This window comes from Pimephales promelas, chromosome 18 (genome assembly GCF_988280905.1).
Source record: "Pimephales promelas chromosome 18, fPimPro1.hap1.1, whole genome shotgun sequence".
Lineage (NCBI taxonomy): Eukaryota > Metazoa > Chordata > Actinopteri > Cypriniformes > Leuciscidae > Pimephales > Pimephales promelas.
The window spans coordinates 22,953,137-22,973,529 of NC_142786.1; the positions used below are offsets into that span (position 1 = coordinate 22,953,137).

Sequence of the window (20,393 nt, forward strand, 5' to 3'; positions counted from 1 at the left end):
TTGTCAGGTTCATAGGAAAAAACAGAAGCAGGAATTTTCTAAAAATATTTAATGCAAATTCAACTGCCTTTACAACCCATAAACCAGCAAATCTATCAGCACAAACATACTGTACACAGGGCCAGCATTGGTGTAAATGACTTTTATTTGGACTGAGAATCATCTGCTTTAAAAAACAAACAAAGCGAGCTTAATGAACCCCAAACCCCTTTCAAGTCCCCGACCACTTGAGCCTCTCATCCAAGTCGGCCACACAGCCGTCCGGTGCCAAGCAGCACCCGCATTTAAGAGTCACTTGAACAGATATCTAATGGGGATTATTCTCCCACAGTCTGGCAAGAGCTCCGTCTCCATTCCCACTCAATTCCAGCCGCCCGTCACGGAGGACGTCACACTAGCCCTTCAGTCCAACTCAGAGCCAGAAGTCTTCCTCTTTTTCTTTCTGCTGTGTTTCTTATGCTTCCTCTTTTTCTTTTTCTTCCTAGACTTGTCCTATAAATGTACAAAAAAAAATCATTCTCAATTATTAAAATGCCCCTTTTCAAACATCAGCTTTCATGCAGTGTTGTTTATGAACGTAAAAGGTCTGCAAAGTTTTAAAGATCAAAGTGCGAGAAAAATAAAGTTAGTCTCCTAAAAGAAAGAATCAATTCTGAACTGGTGAAGTAAGTCATCAGCAATTGCAGTCTCACTTCCTGATACATACCTGAACAATGCAACAAATGTACATAATGCCAGCCTATAGTCTTCATCGTCTGCCTGCGAACAAGGTCTACTTCGACCCTCAAACACTGTAGCTATAGCTGAGACTGGAAGAGTTTGGTTTGTGTTGTTCATGTCGAGAAGACACTGTTTTCAGTGCTGAGAATCCACTTCGCTGCACTTCAAGAGGACGAGGACTCGGGCTCAAATTGATGTGGAAAAACCAAGCGGCAACATTCTAATCTGAAAGATGAAGCCTACCCGGAAGTGCGATAAACTGCAATACATCTCAAATCCGCTAGAGGCCGGTCCCAAAAGGGAGCAAATATCCATAGACGTCATGTTATAATCTCCGTTTTCACAGCATAAATTCATATGTTTACAGTTTGGTCCCATGGACTTTTATTGTAATCTTCAATATGTTGTGCGTGCCTGACAACGGTGAGGGGGGTGAATTTTTTTCTTACTTGTTAGTTTAGATCATATTTAGATATAAACGTATGACAAATAAGGGCGGTTAACTTTGATTGACAGCTGATAACGGGCTGCGCCGAGTGAGTTTGACGTCTCGGTCATGATCTGACACAACACATCATACCAACTCTGTATCCTTTCTGAAACTTTTGTATTTTGTATTTTCCAAGATTTTCCAGTATGGCGCCGCCCATATACCCCCCATAAACAGCATCAAGCCCGTTCTTCAGAGAGTCTATGGGTGACGTCACAGACGCTTTGTCCATAATTTTTACAGTCTAGACTCTATGGGAAAAACTGACACTATCTAGGGGTGTAACAATATATCGCAATACAAAAATGCAACAATACGTATAGTAGATAGTGACAATATGTATCGTGGATAGTCCCCCCCAAAATAAAAATTACTGTGAGAAAATTCAAATTTTCAGAGTTTTAGTGTCAGTAATACATTAAACTACTATATATAATGTTGATTATAATGTATAATAATGCAATGTGGGAATATTTGTGGGTGCTGATGATGCCAAATGTCTGATGTTACCAGTAAAAAGTGGCCGACATTATTTTAAATATATCGAGATCAAGCATATTCGTCTAAAATAAGTATTTTCAGCTTTAGAATCAGAATGTTATTCTGGTGTCACCATTGTCCGTGGGTTATAAGCACCAAGTCCAACCCTATTCCTTTAAACCCACATTGTAATATCAAATTAAGCATTTTAAGCAACAGTACATTTTTTTGTTAATCTTTTATCATATGTGTTGGAGTATCGCAATATCGTATCGGGAGTTCAGTATCGTGATATGTATCGATTTGTGACATGAGGGTATCGTTACACCCCTAACGCTATCATAACTATTCGTATCTCCGAGTATCAACTATCAAGTGCTGAGGAAGCTTCCAGAGCTATGCGGTTCATTTCCGAGATGCACTGTAAGCGGTCAACCAACGACAACAGAGTGGGCCGTCTGACCAATCAGAGAAGAGTAGTCTTTCAGAAAGGACTGATTTAGAGAGATTGAATCAAATAAACTGTTTTCAAAATCTGAGAAATAAGGTGATGTGCAATGTATATTATGAGAAAATGTAAAAAAAATTGACCTTAGATGCATTTGAACCTAACAAAAAAAGACCAAATCGTAAAACACAGCACTTTTAAAATAGCATAATAGGGGCTCAATTTGAGTTCTGTTTTGCGAATCCACTCTTTATAACATTTCTGTGAGTGATGCGGGTAGCATGTTCAGTTGTTTCTGCCCTCATAAGGGCTAAAACAAGCCAAATTTATATCATGGATAAACCGCTTTACACTGAGGACTTACTGTAATTTTATCCTTTTCTTCACTACTGTGTTTCTTTTTTTTGGGCTCAGCCTAAAAAAACAAAAACATTTGCAGATGAGTTTCGCATGTCACATGGTATTTGCTGCGCTTAAACAGTGTAATGACACATATTAAGGTCACAGAGGATTTAAAGACTCTTACGTCTCTGTCTACATCAGACTCGTCTGAAGACTCAGATTGACTCCTTTCAGCTTTCCTCTTCCTTCGAGCATCCTTTTCATCCTTTCAAACAAAAACATTTTGTTCATGATACTGATACAAAACAATACTAAAGTTTTTGGTCTATAAGTTTTATAAAAGTTGAAGTTTTATTTGATAATCAATACAGTAAAAAAACAGAAATATAACAATTTAAACTGTTTCCTATTTGAATACATTTCAAAATGTAATTTATTATGATAAAGCTGAATTTTTAGCATAATTAATCCAGTCTTCAGTGTCACATGATCCTTCAGAAATCATTCTAATCTAATATCTGGATATGGTACTATGAACTGTTGTTAGAAAAAAAAAAACTTTGAAATTAAATGAGGGCAATTTTATATTTTTAAAAAAAAAAATCTATTTCTTTAATGTCTTTAAAGTGGTTATTCACCCAAAAATGAAAATGACGTCATTAAGTATGCACCCTCGTGTCATTCCAAACCCTTAAGACTTTGGTTCATCTTCAGAACACAAATTAAGGTCTTTTTAACCCGACGGGAGCGCCGGCGCTCCGGTTTGCGTGTGTCTGTTTAAGAGCCTATAGAAACTGAAACCAAATGGCTAACTCAATCATTCTTTTTGCATACAAAACCAGAGATGCAACATGTTCGCAGATCTACATGGTGAGATTCCTACATTAAATGTATTTAATTAAAATAAACTACTTTTCATCTTTTTACTTTAAGACCGGGATTTTAAGCAAGATAAACTACAATTTACCTCAACAAGGACATTATGAACAACACTCGTCTCAAAGTAGAAAAACAAGTTCCTTGAGAAAAACAAGCTTTTTTGTCAATATCAATTTAAAATGTTTGTGATTTTAATATAAATACATGGTTAAATATTCCTACTAAGTAGTCCTACATTGTTTATATTGTGTTTAAACATGCATACAAACATTCAAGTTTGTAAAAGTGTACAAAGAAAAAGTTGCTGCATAAATTCTGAATTTGAAATAAAAATAGTGAGTATGCATTTGTGGTATAGCCACGGATCAGTTACGCACTGCAAACGCAGCATATGTGAAAGCACTTTAGCGCGTGCTACTCTTGTACAGTATATACACCGCAACACGAACCACACACGCACTGCACACGGAGTATGTGTGAAACGGGCGTCAGATTCCATCAAAAAAAACTTTAATTGTGTCCCGGAGATGAACGAAAGTCTTACGGTTTTGGAATGACATGAGTGTGAGTAATTCAAGATAGAAATTTAAATATCACTTTAAATCATTAAACTTTAAAGTTTTCAGTACCTTGACTTTCTCTCCATCAATTTTCTTCCTTTTTTTCTTGGATGACTCCTAGAGACAAAAGACATCAGGAATCAAGTCTTGACAAATAGGGCTGGTTTTTTTTGTATATAATATATAATTTTTTTTGTGTGTATATATATATATATATACAGTATATATATATATATATATATATATATATATATATATATATATATACACACACACAAATGCATGTATATGTAAGATTTTTTTTTTTGAAATTTATATATAATATAAATCATATATAAATCTATATACAGTATATACATGAAAATATTTCTTAAATATATACAAGCATGTGCGTGTATTTATATATAAAATAATTATACACAGTGCACCCACATATATTATGTAAACACAAACTTTTATTTTGGATGCGATTAATCGTTTGACAGCCCTATTGACAAATATCTTCATTATCATCAGCAATTTAGCTTTTATTTTAATTCAGCAGTGGAAATTCATATTCATAAAGACAAATCAGCAACAATTTCTACAAGAGCTGCCAATCTAGAATAATGCGCAATACATTATGGAAAGTTAAGGCCCCGATATACTCACGCCAAAGCTCTTTTTTTTTATTCTTCGCTTAGAGGTAAAAAGAAGTTTGAAATACCTTTGCAGCGGTATACTGTTAGCGAGCATCCTGACGCCCACAACGCTGCTGAGAGCGATGTTTAGATGAATATGGAAATATGTGCTGTGCGCGTTCCTCTCAATAACAAAGTAAACATAAAATAAAAAGGACAGCAGTGAGAAAACAAGTTAAGCATCTGATCATAGAGATGTGGATGTTTGCAAAAGCTCTCCACACAAGTTTATTTATAGCCCTTTATTTAAAAGATTGCTTTAAATAAAGCAACTTTACACTACAGTCAGTGTCACTTTTTATTAGATTTACTTCATTATCTACTGTTCATGTTTTTGCTTGTGAAAGTAGTGATGAACCAAAGAAGCCTCAGAGCCACAGACCAATGGTAGTTCGAAGGCATTTACCAGCTAGAGTGAACTTTTCTGGAATGTTTGCTCTAGCAAGCCTTTTCAAACTCCGAAAACAAACTTTTTTTGGCGTCCCAAAAAAAATATACGTCCCATCACTTAGTTCTTCAATTTTGCTTGAAGTATATCAGGGCCTTAATGGAGAAACTTCCATAACTGAAAAAAACAATCTTTTTAAACAATGTTTTTCCTTGCAGTTATAAACCAACAATACCCTGCTGTCAGTCTCGGACTCCGTGTCTGAGTCATCAGATGCTCTCCGGGCACAGGATCTTTTTCTCTTTTTCTTCTTTTTCATATTTTTCTTATCATCCTGAAAAGGCAGTAAACAGACGAATATTCAGGGATAAGTCATGGTCAATTTAACAATGCAAGCAAATAAACGAGCATATTAGACCTCAGCTTACATCATCTTCAGAGTCTGAGTGGGAACTGGAGGAGGAATCAGAACTCGATGAGGAGGAGGAGGAAGATGAAGAATGCTTGACCAAATACAACAGAAGCAGAATTTATTAGATTTGAAGTCACTTAAAACTGACCCTGTGTCCTGTGGATAACAGACCTGATTGATCCTGAATACTCTACAAAAGCACATGCCTCTTCCAGTATAAAACATTATTTAAAACTAAAACCGGTTTTCCACTTTTCAACTTATCAATTAATTACTGGTGTACAGTTGCTCAAGATATGAAAATGGAGAGCTCTCCTCACCCTACTGGACTTTTTCTTCTCCTTCTTCTTTTTCTGGAAATCACAAAGACAAATATATCAGATAACCATTGGAAATCTTTTTTAAATACAACAAACCAGGGACCTCATTTGTAAAGACATGCATAGAAAGATCCAAAAAGCAAATAAACACTTTCCAAAATGTTCCTCTGAAGGATTTAATAAAAAAGCACCCTAACTCATCCCTCTTTTTAAATCACATGACCTCTTCAATTCAAGCACAATGTGAACAAGTCAATTAACAAATTATCTATGTTGTACTATTTATTTTGAAAACATTTGACGCTGTTCAGTTGTCATGACGGTTTCTGCCATCATAGAAACAGTTTTACTTCTCACTTTTGATGTAGGATGAAATCCACTGAAATTGGGATCAAATCTGACTGTACTTGCGTTTTATAAAGGAGGTCCCAGATTACTACACCAACTGTTACCTCCTTCTTTTCCTTTTCTTTCTTTTCACCTCCACCAAGTACTTTCTCCCTGTTCTTCTCCAGTTCCTTCTTCCATCGCTGAGAAAAATGAGAGAGAGAGCGCATATGATCAAAACAATTAGATCTCGGTCTCTTGGAAATCCACTGACGTATAAAATGCAGAAACAAAACATCTCTACTCTACCTCATTCATTCGGTCCTCAAAATCTGCCAGGGCTCTTGAGCCTTTTTTCTTCTTTTCCAGCTGTTCTTTTACCTCCTCCCTGATATGCATGACAAACAGACATATATGACATCAAAAAAATCACATACATCCACAACTGATTCATCATCAGGTTTGACCAGTACCATGATGGCCGAGGTCTGCTGAGATAATCCTGAATGGTGGTTCCGGTGTTGGGTGCAGGTCCTCTGGCTCTGGCAGCAGCTATTGGATTCAAGTATGCCTGAAACATAATCATATTTTAACATTCATAATCCAGCCAGCACAACCTTAAAAAAAAAAAGCACAAAACAGACACTTGATAAAAACCCTTCAGCATCCACGTCACACTCACAGGCTGCTAAAATAACTGCATACTACGTTTCATCAATTTAAACTACGAATGCAATACTTTTCACATGCTAAACCGAAAGAAAGCAGCAAACTGTCTATGACTTGTAAAGGGACATTTAAGTGGAATATGTGCTAGCTGAGTTAGCATGTCTGAGCCACATACCTTAACCATACTAGCCTTCTATCTAAGCAATAGCCACAATTTGTAAGAGTATCAGACTGCAAACATAACAGAAAATATATCAACTGTCTAAAGGGCATTCTCATTTATTCTAAGAGTGGACGAGGCTAATATGTTTGACTAACGTTAAGTGTTTTGAAGCGTTAGCATTGCGGCTTAAAGGCCTCTTTATTATTGTACTTGGAATAGCAAGTCCGTAAACTACCTTTACTCACCACTCTGTTATCTCGCTTGCCCATTTCTGCAGATTTTGCCTGAAGTCTAAAGGCCCAAATCTATGAAATTCGCCTTGTTTACATGTCTCTGGTCCTGTCGGTGGTTCTCAGTGTGCAGAGAGGATTATTCTGAATAATTGGCAAGTAGCGGTTGTTCAGCAACATGTACACGAGAGGGCGCCTTATGCACTTATTTGGTCATTAAAGTTACCATGAAATCCAAATTGATAATTGATGTTTGTATGCAATATTGCAGTATTTATAGTAATGATTTATCTGTGCATATCATTGTTTTATTTTATTTTTTTCATGATCGTAATTTTTCAATAAAATAACTTCCCCTCTCTCTGACGTGTGTTTGTATGGTAAAACTACATATTTTCTAGCAAAAAAATGACGTGATCTGGTAAAAAAACAAATAAAAAAATAAAAAAAACAGTATATCATATGTTGGTTTAAAGAGATATTTTCTAATGGAATGAGATAATTTTTTTTAAACAACATTTGATCTGATATGCTAGGATTAATGAGAAAAGTCATAAAAAAATACATTATAATTATTATGTATAATATTATGTATATAATAATTATCATAATAATTATTATAAAAACTAATATCATATGGTAACAAAGACTTTTATTGTTTTATTTCAAAAAGCCTAAATCAGGTTCTTTTGAACTTTCTAATCATCTGAAAATCCTGAAAAAAAATAACTGTACAACATAATAGGAAATGTTTCTTGATCATCAAATGACTTCTGAAAGATCATGTGACACTGAAGACTGGAGTAATGATGCTGAAAATTCAGCTTTGATCACAGGAAAAAAAATACATTTTAAAACACATTCAAATAGTAAACAGTTATTTTTCAAATGCAATAATATTTCACAATATTGCTGTATTTATCAAATGAATGCAGACCTAAACCCCTTTTGAACAGCAGTGCATGTCATAAAATGGTAGCTACATTTTTGTCTGAAAATAAGTCACATTTTTCATAAAACTATTGAAAGCAATGTCACAATTGCACTGAGGTATCGATTCTGCTAAGATTCAGTTTCATAACCCAAACAAAGACTTCTCAGACGGTTGATCTTAGTCCTGCTTTCATAAAAGCCCTTAGAGAGACCCTAAGTTTGCAAAAAAGTATTAAACCACAAAAGGAAATCTACTCAAGACTTGACAGAAATTACAACACAAAAGGGAACATGCTGTCCCTAAACAGAACGTCTGTTGTATATTCTTCCCATTGGATAAACTATTCTTACAATTACTAATGACTATATATTCACTTTGTTGCTACTGATTGTTGGAGTTTGTTGGGTTAGTTCACTCAAAATATAAAATTTTTTCATCATTTACTCGCCCTTAAGTTCCAAACCTGTGTGAGTTTCGTTCTGTTGAACACAAAAGAAGATATTTTGAAGGATGCTGGTACAATATAATATTTCGATCCATGGTTATTAAATCGTGACCACGAGATATGTCGTTATAATGACTTAAGTTGAAATAACGAGATATTATGTCATAATAACGACTTCAATTATGTTGAAATAACAACTTCAGATATAACAACAACAGTGTATAACAACAGTCATTATAACGAGATTTGTCGCTTTAGCGAGTTATGTCGTAATAACGAGATAGTATGTCGTTATAGCGGCTTAAGTCGAAATAACGAGTTATGTCATAATAACGAGAAATTATGTTGAAATAACAACTTCAGATATAACAACAGTGTATAACAACAGTCATTATAACGAGATATATCGTTATAACGAGATATTATGTTGTTATAATGAGATATGTCGTTATAACGAGAAATTATGTCGAAATAATGACTTAAGTCGTTATAACAAGATGTGTCATTATAGTGAGATATGTTGTTATAACGAGATACAGTATGTCTTATAACGAGAATTTAGGTCGAAAGAACGACTTAAGTCGTTATGACAAGATATGTTGTTGTGTCGAAATAACAACTTAAGTCATTATAACAAGATATTATGTCGTTATAATGAGATATGTCGTTATAAAGAGATATGTCATTATAACGACTCAAGTCGAAATAACAAGATACGTTTGTTTTTGGTTTTTTTACCTTGCGGTTTAGGGCTTCCGTACCATTGACTTCCATAGTAGGAAAAAAAATACTATGGAAGTCAATGGAGTCCATCAACTGTTTTGGCTACCCATATTCTTCAAAATATAGTCTGTGTTCAACAGAAGAAAGAAACTCATCCAGGTTCGGAACAACTTGAGACTGAGTGCACAATAACAAAATGTTCATTTTTGGGTGAACTATCCCTTTAAGATTAGTAATAGACTTGTCCAGGTGGCGATTTATCAAACGACCTCTCACAAAGCTGAAGTCAAATAATAAAACAAGGAATTGTGGGAGATTTAGTGAAGCATTTTGTTCTGTCACACCACAGAAGTCAATTTTACAGCCCAGTTTTACACACTGGAATATTTATTTTACAAAAATATGAAAACGTCAGGCAGATACAGATATAAAACAAATGCAAAAGCAGCTTTTTTTTCTCTCAATGGCAGCAAATTGGAATCTTTAGGTGGGCCAGTTTAATAAAACTTGTAAAGGAGCCAGAGCCTAAGACAAACATTATAGCAGCAAAACCAGTCCAGAAAAAAAGAAAAAGGAAAAAAAAAAAGATACAAAATACTACCATATCTCATTCAACCCTTTTTCAAAAAAAACAAAACAAAACAAAAAAACTAATATGGTTCTATAAGGGCACAATGACCAACACTCATTTCAATTTGGTTCTTGCAAAATCATACATCTCTTTGCATTTTACAGACAAGAGTAGCTCAACGAATGAATTTAGCAACAAGACATTTAAGAACGTGCCGTTTTAACAGAGGAACATAGCTTAAAAGATTCATTTTAAACTGAATTTCAGTATTTCATAATAAAAGGAGATACATTCTACAATTGTATGATAAACCATCATTGCTGGACTAATAATGACTAGATAACCAGACAAGACTTTTTTTAAAACAAAATTAAACATGTCACGTGCACATGCTCTACAGTACGTTCACATGTGGTTTCATCACTCAAAAAACAAACAGATGCTAAAAGCAGAATAATGCAGAATGATTTAGCAGTAGAAATACATACAGTTGAACAAATCAAAGCGTTGATAAAGAGAAAAAGTTACAAATATTTCCATGTACACATTTTTCCATCCCCATGCACTGTAAATGACAAAGGTGACAACATAAACGGCTAAAATTATTAATTTACACCACAGATTGGGTGCTTACAAAAACAAGAAAAGAACATCACTCTCCAACCAATGAAAAAAAAAAAGGAATAAAAAAAGAAAACCCTGACCAAAACTTCCCACTTCTAATCAATGTGCACAGCTAATAAAATGGCTAAAATAATTACTTTTTAAAACGATAACATAAATCCATAAAACAAAGAGCAACATATTATAAAAAATTATAAGATATACATATTATGATTATAAAATGGAGATACATCAGAAATCATTCAGAAAATAAGTAGAATGAACCATATACAAGTGATGCAGGCTAAAGTGATATCACACTTGATTATCCATTAATAAAATATAATAATGAAGCTGCTGACAAGAGTCATATTATAATGGTAATCATTTCCATACACAGTGTCTGTGCAGCAGCTAAACTGAATGAAAACTTTGTGCACATTGATTAGAATATGTATTCATTGTTGATGATTTAGCATATTATATTATTGTGATTTAATCATAATTTTCCAGCTTAATGATTTTAAAATTCAAAGTATTGGGTACATTATAAATTACTCGAGTCAGAATTGGAGAACATAATAACACAAACTTAAACTTGGTCAAATATAATACAAATCAAATACAATGCAATAAAAAGAAACCAAAATAAAATAAAAAGTAAAATAAAATAAAAATAAAAGTCTGCAGTGACACAAGGTGAAATCAGATACAATTGTGAGTATTACAATTGACAGAATGCCTTCTTAAGAAGCACTGCGGTCAACTAAAAAAAAGACGAAAATGTTAATAAATAAGAACAAAATGTATAGGGAGCAAAACATTATGTACCAATGTCCAGCAATTTTAAAAGGAATTTGCTTAAAAGGATATCCGATTACATAAACCAAATGACTAACTCATTTCAAACAACAAGACATTTTCTTTAAAACAAAGTTAAACGGATTCAAGAAAAAAAAAAAAACATATTTCACGGGGAAAAGCACAGAAATGGGTAAATATCAAAGGTGCTATTTTTTTCAGTATGACATCACGCTAAAATTCAAATTCCATCGCTAACAAGAAAGGGTCGTACATTCAAAAGCCTAACATTTAATACATTTATAATGTTAAAACACTATGAAGACTAACCAAGCTAAAAGCACATTATTTCTATTCAAGACCCACAAACATTAAGGCATACAGTTACATTGTTTGATATCCAATGCCCTCTGAAAACCCCGAATCCAACCACACTCAAAAAAAAAAAAGCTCTTCGGGACAAATATAGACAAACTCACCCATTGGGTTAAATGTTTAAATTACATTTTTAACCCAGCATTCGAGATTGTCCATATTTGACCCAAATTTGGGTTAAAACAACAGTCTTTTTTTAGAGCGCACAGACTTCTCTGGAGGAGAGGAGGGGAAAGCTGTGCCAGCCAAACATCAGTCCGGTGGACATGTTCAAAACGCTGGTGTTTTACACCAATGATCAATTGAAATCATTTTTTTAGTCGAGTCCACCAATAGCTGATCACAGAATATTTGAAAATGTTAACAGTACATAAGTTGCCACACAACAGTGATCTAAATACATACAATATAATATTAGTAATAATATTATATAAATAAAAAATAAATGCTGAAATGACCACCTTTAGGTTTTATTATCCGTTCCAAAAATGAATGATATAAATAACCCAACACTATTGTAATCCAGATAGCTTTGAGACCATAATCGACAAGTGATACTGTGAGATTAATGGTTAAGCTAAAACATGAACCCTGGTTGAATCTAAAACTAGTTATAAATAGACCTGAGCATGGAATGTGACAGAATGAGTATACCGATCCTGAGAGAATGAATCAAGCATCAGTGCTTAAAGGGATACTTCACCCAAAAATGAGCAGTCTGGCATTATTTACTCATGTCGTTCCAAGCCAGAACACAAAACAATACTTGGAGAACTGCCTCAGTATTTGTTTTTGTCCATATATTGGAAGTCAAAGGAAACCTGTTTGGGTGCCAACATTCTTCAGAATATCTTCCACAAGAAAGTCATGCAGGTTTGGAACAACATGAGAGTGAGTAAATGATGTGCAGGGTGAACTATCCCTTTAACTGTGTGAATGTTTTGTAGTACTACAGTGCCTGCCTATAGCTCCTCATTCTCAAACAGCTTCACCTGGATTCCCCAGACTAAATGCTCAAATCTGAAGCAGCGTCCTTCCATCCCTCTACTTATCTTAGTCACGTACTAAACACAAAGGCACTGAACGGTCTACAGCGACCCATCTATTGCGGCTTGGTGCAGTTTTTACGATGATCTATCCAGACAATTAAGTGAAATGGGAAATGGAAGGATGTAGTATAGCATGTATAAAAAAAAGGACCTGGACTTAAAGGAGCATTTCACCCATTTCAACATTAGCTTGATTGAAAGTTGATCATATATGTAGTCGAAATGTAAAATAATCTTTTAATTTGGTGCCCTCTTGACCGAGAAAAGACCGAAGGGCGCATTTGTATGTAAGACAACAACTCCCACAATGCACCACATTGCACATCTCCGTTAGCCACACCCAGTAATCCGGAACAGCGCAAACAGAGAAATCACTCTTCCGTCTACAAGGCTAACGTTAACTGCCAACAGAGTTTGAAATTCATTTCACACAAATTTTCTAGTTAGTTGGCTGTGGCGACCAGGACGATCGAGGGCGAGGGGCGTGATCGCGGCGCGACACACCGGTCTCGCATCTCTCACAGAGGAGCGGAAGCATAAATGAGGAGCGACGACGGCAGAGCGAGAGAGAAACAGGCCTGGTTTTATGTTGTGTGTGGACAGCGGTCGTCAATGAGGGGATGCTGGCTTATACTTTCGTTTTGTATTTGTTCATTTTGTGGGAAGGAGGAGGTTCCCGCCTCCTCCAAACGAATCCCGTTACCGCTACATTAGCAAACTCATTAGTGAATTACTCATTTGTATTTATTTCTATATGGTGAATTACTGCATGATACCTGGATGTTCAGTCAGGCGAAACTAGGATGGTTCACATCACAACACAAACGTCCGTGTGCTCGTCTGATTCCGAGATTTCGTTCAGGAGAAATTGCCATTGTTGAAATTTTCTGCAGCAGACGAACTCTATCTGTGTTTATAGTTCACAGCGAGAGCACATGCACAGCAGTCGCCCTCAGCTCGCGTCAGTCCGGGCTCCTCGACCGCGACAGGCAGCCGCCTCCGGTTCCTCCATCAGCCGCAGCTGCTCTTCACTATACTGGGGCTCGCAAAGATAGCCACGAACATCGGACTCGTGCAGCAGAATTTCAAAAGAATCATGTTTAGTTTCTTCCGTCATTGTCATAACTTCCTATCTCCACAGCGCTTGTTGGCTTAGCTTCCAAACAAGATGGCTGATATTGATTCAGTATCTGCAAGTGAAGTCCCACCCACTGATCTGTAATAGGCCTGTAGGGTGAGTGGGTCCCACGCCCTTGAATAATAATGAGCTAATGTTTGTAGTCTCTACACCTTTTAATGAAATGTGACTTCCTGCTTATTATGACGCGAAATGATTTTTACACTAAAACCCTTATTTCTCCCATCTCAGGGGAAAATAAGGAAATAAACCATGACCATTCAAAAACATGACTGGGTTTCTAAAAATACAAAGCTTAATGCAAATGGTTGAAGTGCCCCTTTAATCGACCAATTACGGGATAATACATCACTCTCCAAGCCTTGAACAAATCTCGCAACCTGACCTCGAACATAACACTCACCAACTCTATAGCTACTTTAACTAGACTTTCATAACTATGCGCTAACATGTTTCTCTGCTACCCATCTTGGCTTATTTCTGCTCTAAACCAACTCTAAATTCAACATGCAACCCGGCGCGGGTCATCCTTCGACTAAGTCTCGGCGCTAAATCCCTGACGACAGGGTGCAGACTGTTTGGTATACATCAACGAGTCTTCTACAACAACCTACACCTTCAAGTTCACTAAAATTAAGACATAACATGCCAAAAAAAGAGTCAACAATCAACACTGACAATAATAAAATAAGTGAACAGGATGTGGAATTTATATTGAAGAAAAAAACAAATACAAGTAGAATTACATTATAATGTCAAAAGAAATGTGTTGTCAAATAGTGCTTAGAAGCTCAGTCCTGTACGACTCGAATGACGAGAACACCAGGATGCGACGCTTGCAACAAAATGCCTTATTAAATAGCACTAAATGATTCTTCGTGTCCGTGGTTATGGAAGTCATCGAAAAAGACGTGTCCACACTCTCCTGCTTGAACTGTAGAGAAACAACATGGCAGAAAACAATACAAAAATCCTCCAGGCCTGTGACCGAGAGGCCTTCAATACAAGTGAGCTCAAAAAAAAATTGTGAATTAGCAATGAGACGTTCCATTCAACAGGTCCGAATTTGCAGTAGTTGCGGTTCTACGTTTGCTCGATCTGAGTGAGACTGACACGGTCCCGTTTCAGACCTTGCTGGTTCCCGGCAGTGATATGCAGTTAAGACCTGTACAAGTAATGTAATGTGCATTGCGTTCATGCAAACAGACAGACCATTCCTGGCAGTGTCTTGATGCGGCTTCAGAATCGAGAAGCACGTTTTCCTCTGAGCAGACGGACTTCCTTTGAGGAAGGCGGGTGGGAGATAAGAGCAGCTTCCAATATTGTAAAAACATAAATCCAGGCAGCATGTTGTCGGTCCGTATAAGCTGGCAGTAGTGAGGGCAAAGACAAATATGATTGACCAATAGTTGCGGTGATTTTATATAAGCAGCATGTGACGTTATGCTATGGAAGACTAGTTCATGGGGTGAGGGGGGACTAGATGGAAAACCAAGTCTTTCAAGCAGCTCTCTCCTCCAGGGAGGGCTTTTTGCTGGGGAAGGGCTGGGCGTACAGACTCTTGCAGGTGCTGTCGAGACTCTGGAAGTATGGGTGAGACAGTGCATCATAAGCTGATATCCTTCTGGAGGGGTTAAACGACAGGAAACGCTGTGCAGGGGGGAAAAGAGTAGAGAAAACAATTGGTCAACACATTTTAAATCAATTTTAAAGGGGTCATGAACTGGCTTTTTGCATTTTTTTATATTGTTAAAAAAAACGTATGACGTAAACGTATATTTTGCAATAAAAAACATCACAATGAATAAATAATAGGCTATTTTCTAACCCAGTTTTGAGCCTTTTATGGGTGTCTCGCACTGTAGACTTGGAAGTAAACGCCCACTGCTGTGAGTGGATAACAGTTTTGCATATTATGAGTTACTTTTAACTCACTCGCGTATGCAGCGACTGTCTTCTTCCACAACCAGGCACTGCACAATATTTTGTGAACGGCATGTTTATTGCTTGCTAGTTCGATCTGGTTTGTCATCACGAGGAAAGCCTATGGTATTTAGCTATGCATGTAATGCGCGAATCGGTGGGCGGGGCTAAACTGGCCATGTTGAAGTAGGAGTTGATCATCTTCTGCGGGGGTGGTGTTTTATCCTCTTTGACGTCATAGTTCCCCACTTTGAAAAACGGTCGTTTGCTGAGCCTGGTATCAATAAAAACTTTTATTGGACTAACAAGGACGTTTTCAGTTCTGAAACTTACAGGACATTCTTATAATATGATGACCTCATATTATGACCTCATAAGCTTAAGGAAATTTTGATTTCTCAGTTCATCACCCCTTTAAAATAAAATAAAAAGTTCTTAATGACATCATAGTTTCATGAAATTAATTCTTCAATTGAATTGAGGGCTCCTACAATAAATGTACATGCATCCAAGGTCAAAAAACACTTTCATTTTCTCTTAAAATCCATTGCAGCATCAGCTCTGTTCTTACAGTTTCTGAAACGGTTTGTTAGAATATTGAGTCTCTCTAAACACTGCTCTAATTGGTCAGATGGCTCAGTCTGTTGTGATTGGTCGTCTGCTTACACTGTGCATCAGAAACGTAACGTCCATTTCTATATCTGAATTTCATCTCCTGAAGCTTCCTCAGCGTTGCAAGAACGTAAGCAGGATGTTTCTAAGGAGTATGTTTTTCTTTAGTTTGTCATACATTGCAGATGATATATTAAAGGTGCTCTAAGCGATGTTGGGTGACGTGACTTCTTGTTGACGTTTGAAGTATTTTCTAACAAAACGGAGGTTGACCCCCCAAACCCCACCCCCAGGGCCTTCTTTTCAGTTATTGGCTGGAACAGTTTGTAATGTTTCGTGGAGCGGGTTGCCGCAGTTTGTCTTTGTTGCCATTTGTGGAGCCTGCGTTGTCTGCATAGACCGCGTTTTTTTACAGTGTGTTTAGGGGACAGGCAGCTAGCGGATAGTGAGGAGATGATTGCTGTATGTGACAAAAAATGGTTTGGCCTAAAAAACGTGCGACATCGCTTAGAGCACCTTTTTAACAATCCTCATCCTTTGGAAATGCATTAAAGTGGTTTTGCTTTCACAGCGCAGACAAACAAACCAAACGCTTCCAGGTCTCAGCTGCAACTACAGAGTTTGAGGGTCTCAGTTGACCTTGTTCCAATGAAGTAGCCAATGAAGAACATAGACTGGAATTATGCAAATTTGTGCAGGAAGTAACTAGTTTCAGGCAGTTCAGAATCGATTCTTTCTTTTGAGAGTCACTGTGCACGTTGATCTTTAAAACTCTGGAGACCTTTTGCATTCACATAACTAAATGGTAACAACCAAAAACGCATAATAGAGGTTACACTTTAGTCTTCTTTTTTATCTTTCTTTGTTATGATTATACCTTATAGCAAGTGACTGGAGATTATTAAAAAGATGTAATAAGAAGATAGCCTGTAGTTTCATTATATATTATAATATAATATATTTATACTAACGGTCTATATTTTCTTAAAGGCATAATAGCATTCCAAAAAATATAAAATTTACTGAAAACGTATTCATTTAGCTGAAGATAGCACAACATTACATTTCATTAACAATAAAACATCATGTGATAAAAATGTATCAAACTGGAAAAGGTATCTGTCCATAGAATGACATTCAAATGATCATCAAGACTATATTTAAGACATCCTCCGCATTGATATTATCTACTACTTACCAGTAAAAGTGATTTGCCCAGCTCATCCATGTCAGGCACCAGGTCCTCTATGGGCTGGGGAGGGCGAGGGGAAAAGGCACTCTGGGGTAAACCCACCTCCTGTGGCCAGTCGTCGGGAGAAGGGACCCCCACCACACTGAAATATCACCAATAAAACAATCTCTTAAAACACAAGTTATTCCAGCATTATATATCGTTTCATTAAATAGCACTTACTCAAAAATCTTGCCTAACTGGTCAACATCAGAGTTTCCACGGAAAAGAGGGCTGGAGAAAGAGAAAAAACTGCAATTAATTGCAAGATTGATTTTGTAGCAATAACTACACCTACTCTAAATGACACTTTAGTTTTTACTCATAATGAATAAACTAAAATAAATAGACTAAAATAGATGCATGAAAATAAATAAATGAGCAAATAAAACAAAATAAATAAGCAAAAAAATGAAATTTGTTGAGTTTAACAAAAATGAGTTTTGTTATATGAAATAAAACACCAACTCAAATAAAATATAAAAAACTAGGATTGTGAAACGATTAATCACGATTAGATTTATATATAATTAATATTATATATAAATCTAAATATTTGATATATTGAGAACACATTTTTCTTAAATATATACATGCATGTGTGTGTATTTATATATACAAAATAATTATACACACTACACACACATATATAATGTAATGACAAACTTTTATTTTGAATGCGATTAATCGTTTCACAGCCCTATAAAAAACTAAAATCTTTTTTTATTTATTTTTTTATTTCAGGTATAGTTGCCAAGAAAACATTTCTCATTTTATTTAACTTGATGTACTAAAATAACTAAAACTAAATAAAATAAATGAAAATAAAATGTTAAAAAAAATTACCAAAACACACACACACATACATATACACACACACACACACAAGCTTGATCAAAATTATCATTCTAGAAGAAAATTTCAAATGGCACTTAGAGGCTTTTGCATCTGAACTCTTCATATATATACAGTATATAGTATATATGTGTGTGTGTGTGTGTGTGTGTGTGTGTGTGTGTGTGTGTATAAAATTATAACAGTATCTCTATGTTACTAAAATACTACATTAACACTGTTAATGTAGTCACACTGTCTAAAACCAACTCAAAGAAATGAATTAAAAGATAAATAATCTTGAATATAGAAAACCAAAATGAATAAACTAAAATGAATACAATTAAATAAATTAAATAATCTTAAATATATAAAACCAAAAAGAATAAATAAAATAAAATTGAAAAAAAAAAAATAAACAAATGAATAAATGCACAGAGTAAAACACTAAATGCAAGGCTTCAGGCCAGTGACAGTCATGAAACAAACAAAGGTTGTGTGTTTAGATGCTCACTCCTAATTCAGCAATAATCATGAATGTCTCCTGCCTGTCTGCCAGAGGCAAAGACGGCAAAGAGAAAGAAAATCCTTATAAGCTGCAGTTAATAAATAAATAAGGTCCTAAAGCAACATAATAGACATTGGTCTACTATATACACATTGTTTCCTGGCCAGCCCGAGGCTGAGAAGATCTGAGCACTTTTTTAGCACATGCTGAAGTGCACCCGCCCGGACTGCTAGGTGCCTGTGGCTTCAGGCCAGTTAGGACACCCGTGGGCGGGCATGCTTCCCTTGGCATGCACACAAATTCCAGGAGCCACAAGCACAGGGCTCAGTCTCCAAAACACACCACACAGAGTAAAAGAGAGAGAAAAAAGCTATTTATCCCTGCCGTCTGCTTTCGCTCTCCACAAATCTCTATGTGAGAGAGCAAAGATGAACCGTGTGAAGGAACAAAAACAGACACAAATGAATTATTAACTAAATTTAGCTCACTAATAAATCATTCTCACAGTCAAGTCTTTGAAAAAAGCTGCAAAAACTGCACTTGCAATTTCCCCCGCCGCCACCAGATGTCACCCTACAGCAAGACAAGCCCCAAACCCTCAAAGTCTCTTCCCTCATAGTCACTCAAAGCTCAACTTGATCGCAACTGTAATCAGACAAAGGGCCAGAACGGAGCACGTTTCCTTATTCTTCCATTTTTGAATGAGGTTCAAAAGCTTTCAAGACTTCCTTTGAAGATGAGTGAGAAACAGGCATATTTTTCAGAAATAATGTGACAACAGGCCAGTTCACAACAAAAATGATAACTATAACTAAATTAGCGTCCACACCAGCAGACAATAACGTCCTGTTTATTGTAAGTGAGCACAGGAGTATGTCGTCTGGCATTTTAAATGCTTGAGCCCTATAAAAGCCCACTGAAGTAAAACATGCAGCATTATTCAATGTGTTGACGTAATTTCTACTGAAACAGGACAGGAAATATCGAACAGCCCCTCCCCCTTTTTAAATTAGCCAATAGCATTTCATTTATATCACAGCTGGGCCAGAGCCATTGAGCTCAGTAAAGCAGCAGTTGTCTGGTCAGCGAATCTTTTTTCGTGTCATTTGGTTAATTCAACGAATGAAACGAACAAACTGACTTGGAAAAAGATTAGTTCATTTTGATAAACAAGTTTGAACAGGAGAGTCACGAACGCACATCACAGAACAGAGCAAGGCGAGCATTTGAGCTTATAAAACTTAAACGATCGTTTCGCTTAATAAGACCATTATTCATTGTCTGGAATCGTTTAAAGCCCTTTGAACAGTTTGCACTGAAACGGTCTTTTGGACCTTGAACCGTTTGGCACCCAATGAAGTCCATTATATGGAGAAAAATCCTTAATTTATTTTCGACTGAAGAAAGAATGACATGGATATCTTGGATGACATGGGGGTGAAATTATCAGCAAAAGTTTTTTATTTTTATTTTTTTTTTTAACTACTTTAATCAGCTGAAAAATGTATAGTTGTGGTGTGCTATTACTTTAAATGTAT

At 36.0% G+C, this 20,393-nt stretch overlaps 2 protein-coding genes across 3 annotated transcripts in view; both read right to left on the bottom strand.

Moving 5' to 3' along the window:
• Nucleotides 1-127: 127 nt before the first annotated feature.
• On the bottom strand, nt 128-7,285 carry fam133b (family with sequence similarity 133 member B). Its single transcript, XM_089123163.1, has 11 exons — nt 7,124-7,285; nt 6,520-6,617; nt 6,356-6,434; nt 6,172-6,249; nt 5,720-5,752; nt 5,416-5,490; nt 5,223-5,321; nt 3,989-4,036; nt 2,665-2,745; nt 2,503-2,553; nt 128-492 (listed from the first exon to the last, which is right to left on the bottom strand). The coding sequence occupies exons 1-11, from the start codon at nt 7,145-7,147 to the stop codon at nt 403-405; spliced, it is 756 nt and encodes a 251-aa protein (XP_088979289.1). The 5' UTR covers nt 7,148-7,285; the 3' UTR covers nt 128-402.
• A 2,281-nt stretch (nt 7,286-9,566) lies between these two features.
• Nucleotides 9,567-20,393, bottom strand: part of cdk6 (cyclin dependent kinase 6) — a 78,082-nt gene continuing 67,255 nt past the window's right edge. For both annotated transcript variants that reach the window (XM_039680836.2, XM_039680835.2), the window contains exons 6-8: nt 17,697-17,747; nt 17,481-17,616; nt 9,567-15,397 (exon numbers count right to left, since the gene is read on the bottom strand). In XM_039680836.2, coding sequence (XP_039536770.1) covers nt 15,248-15,397; nt 17,481-17,616; nt 17,697-17,747 — 337 coding nt within the window. In that variant the 3' untranslated portion in view covers nt 9,567-15,247. The remainder of the gene's footprint in view (nt 15,398-17,480; nt 17,617-17,696; nt 17,748-20,393) is intronic.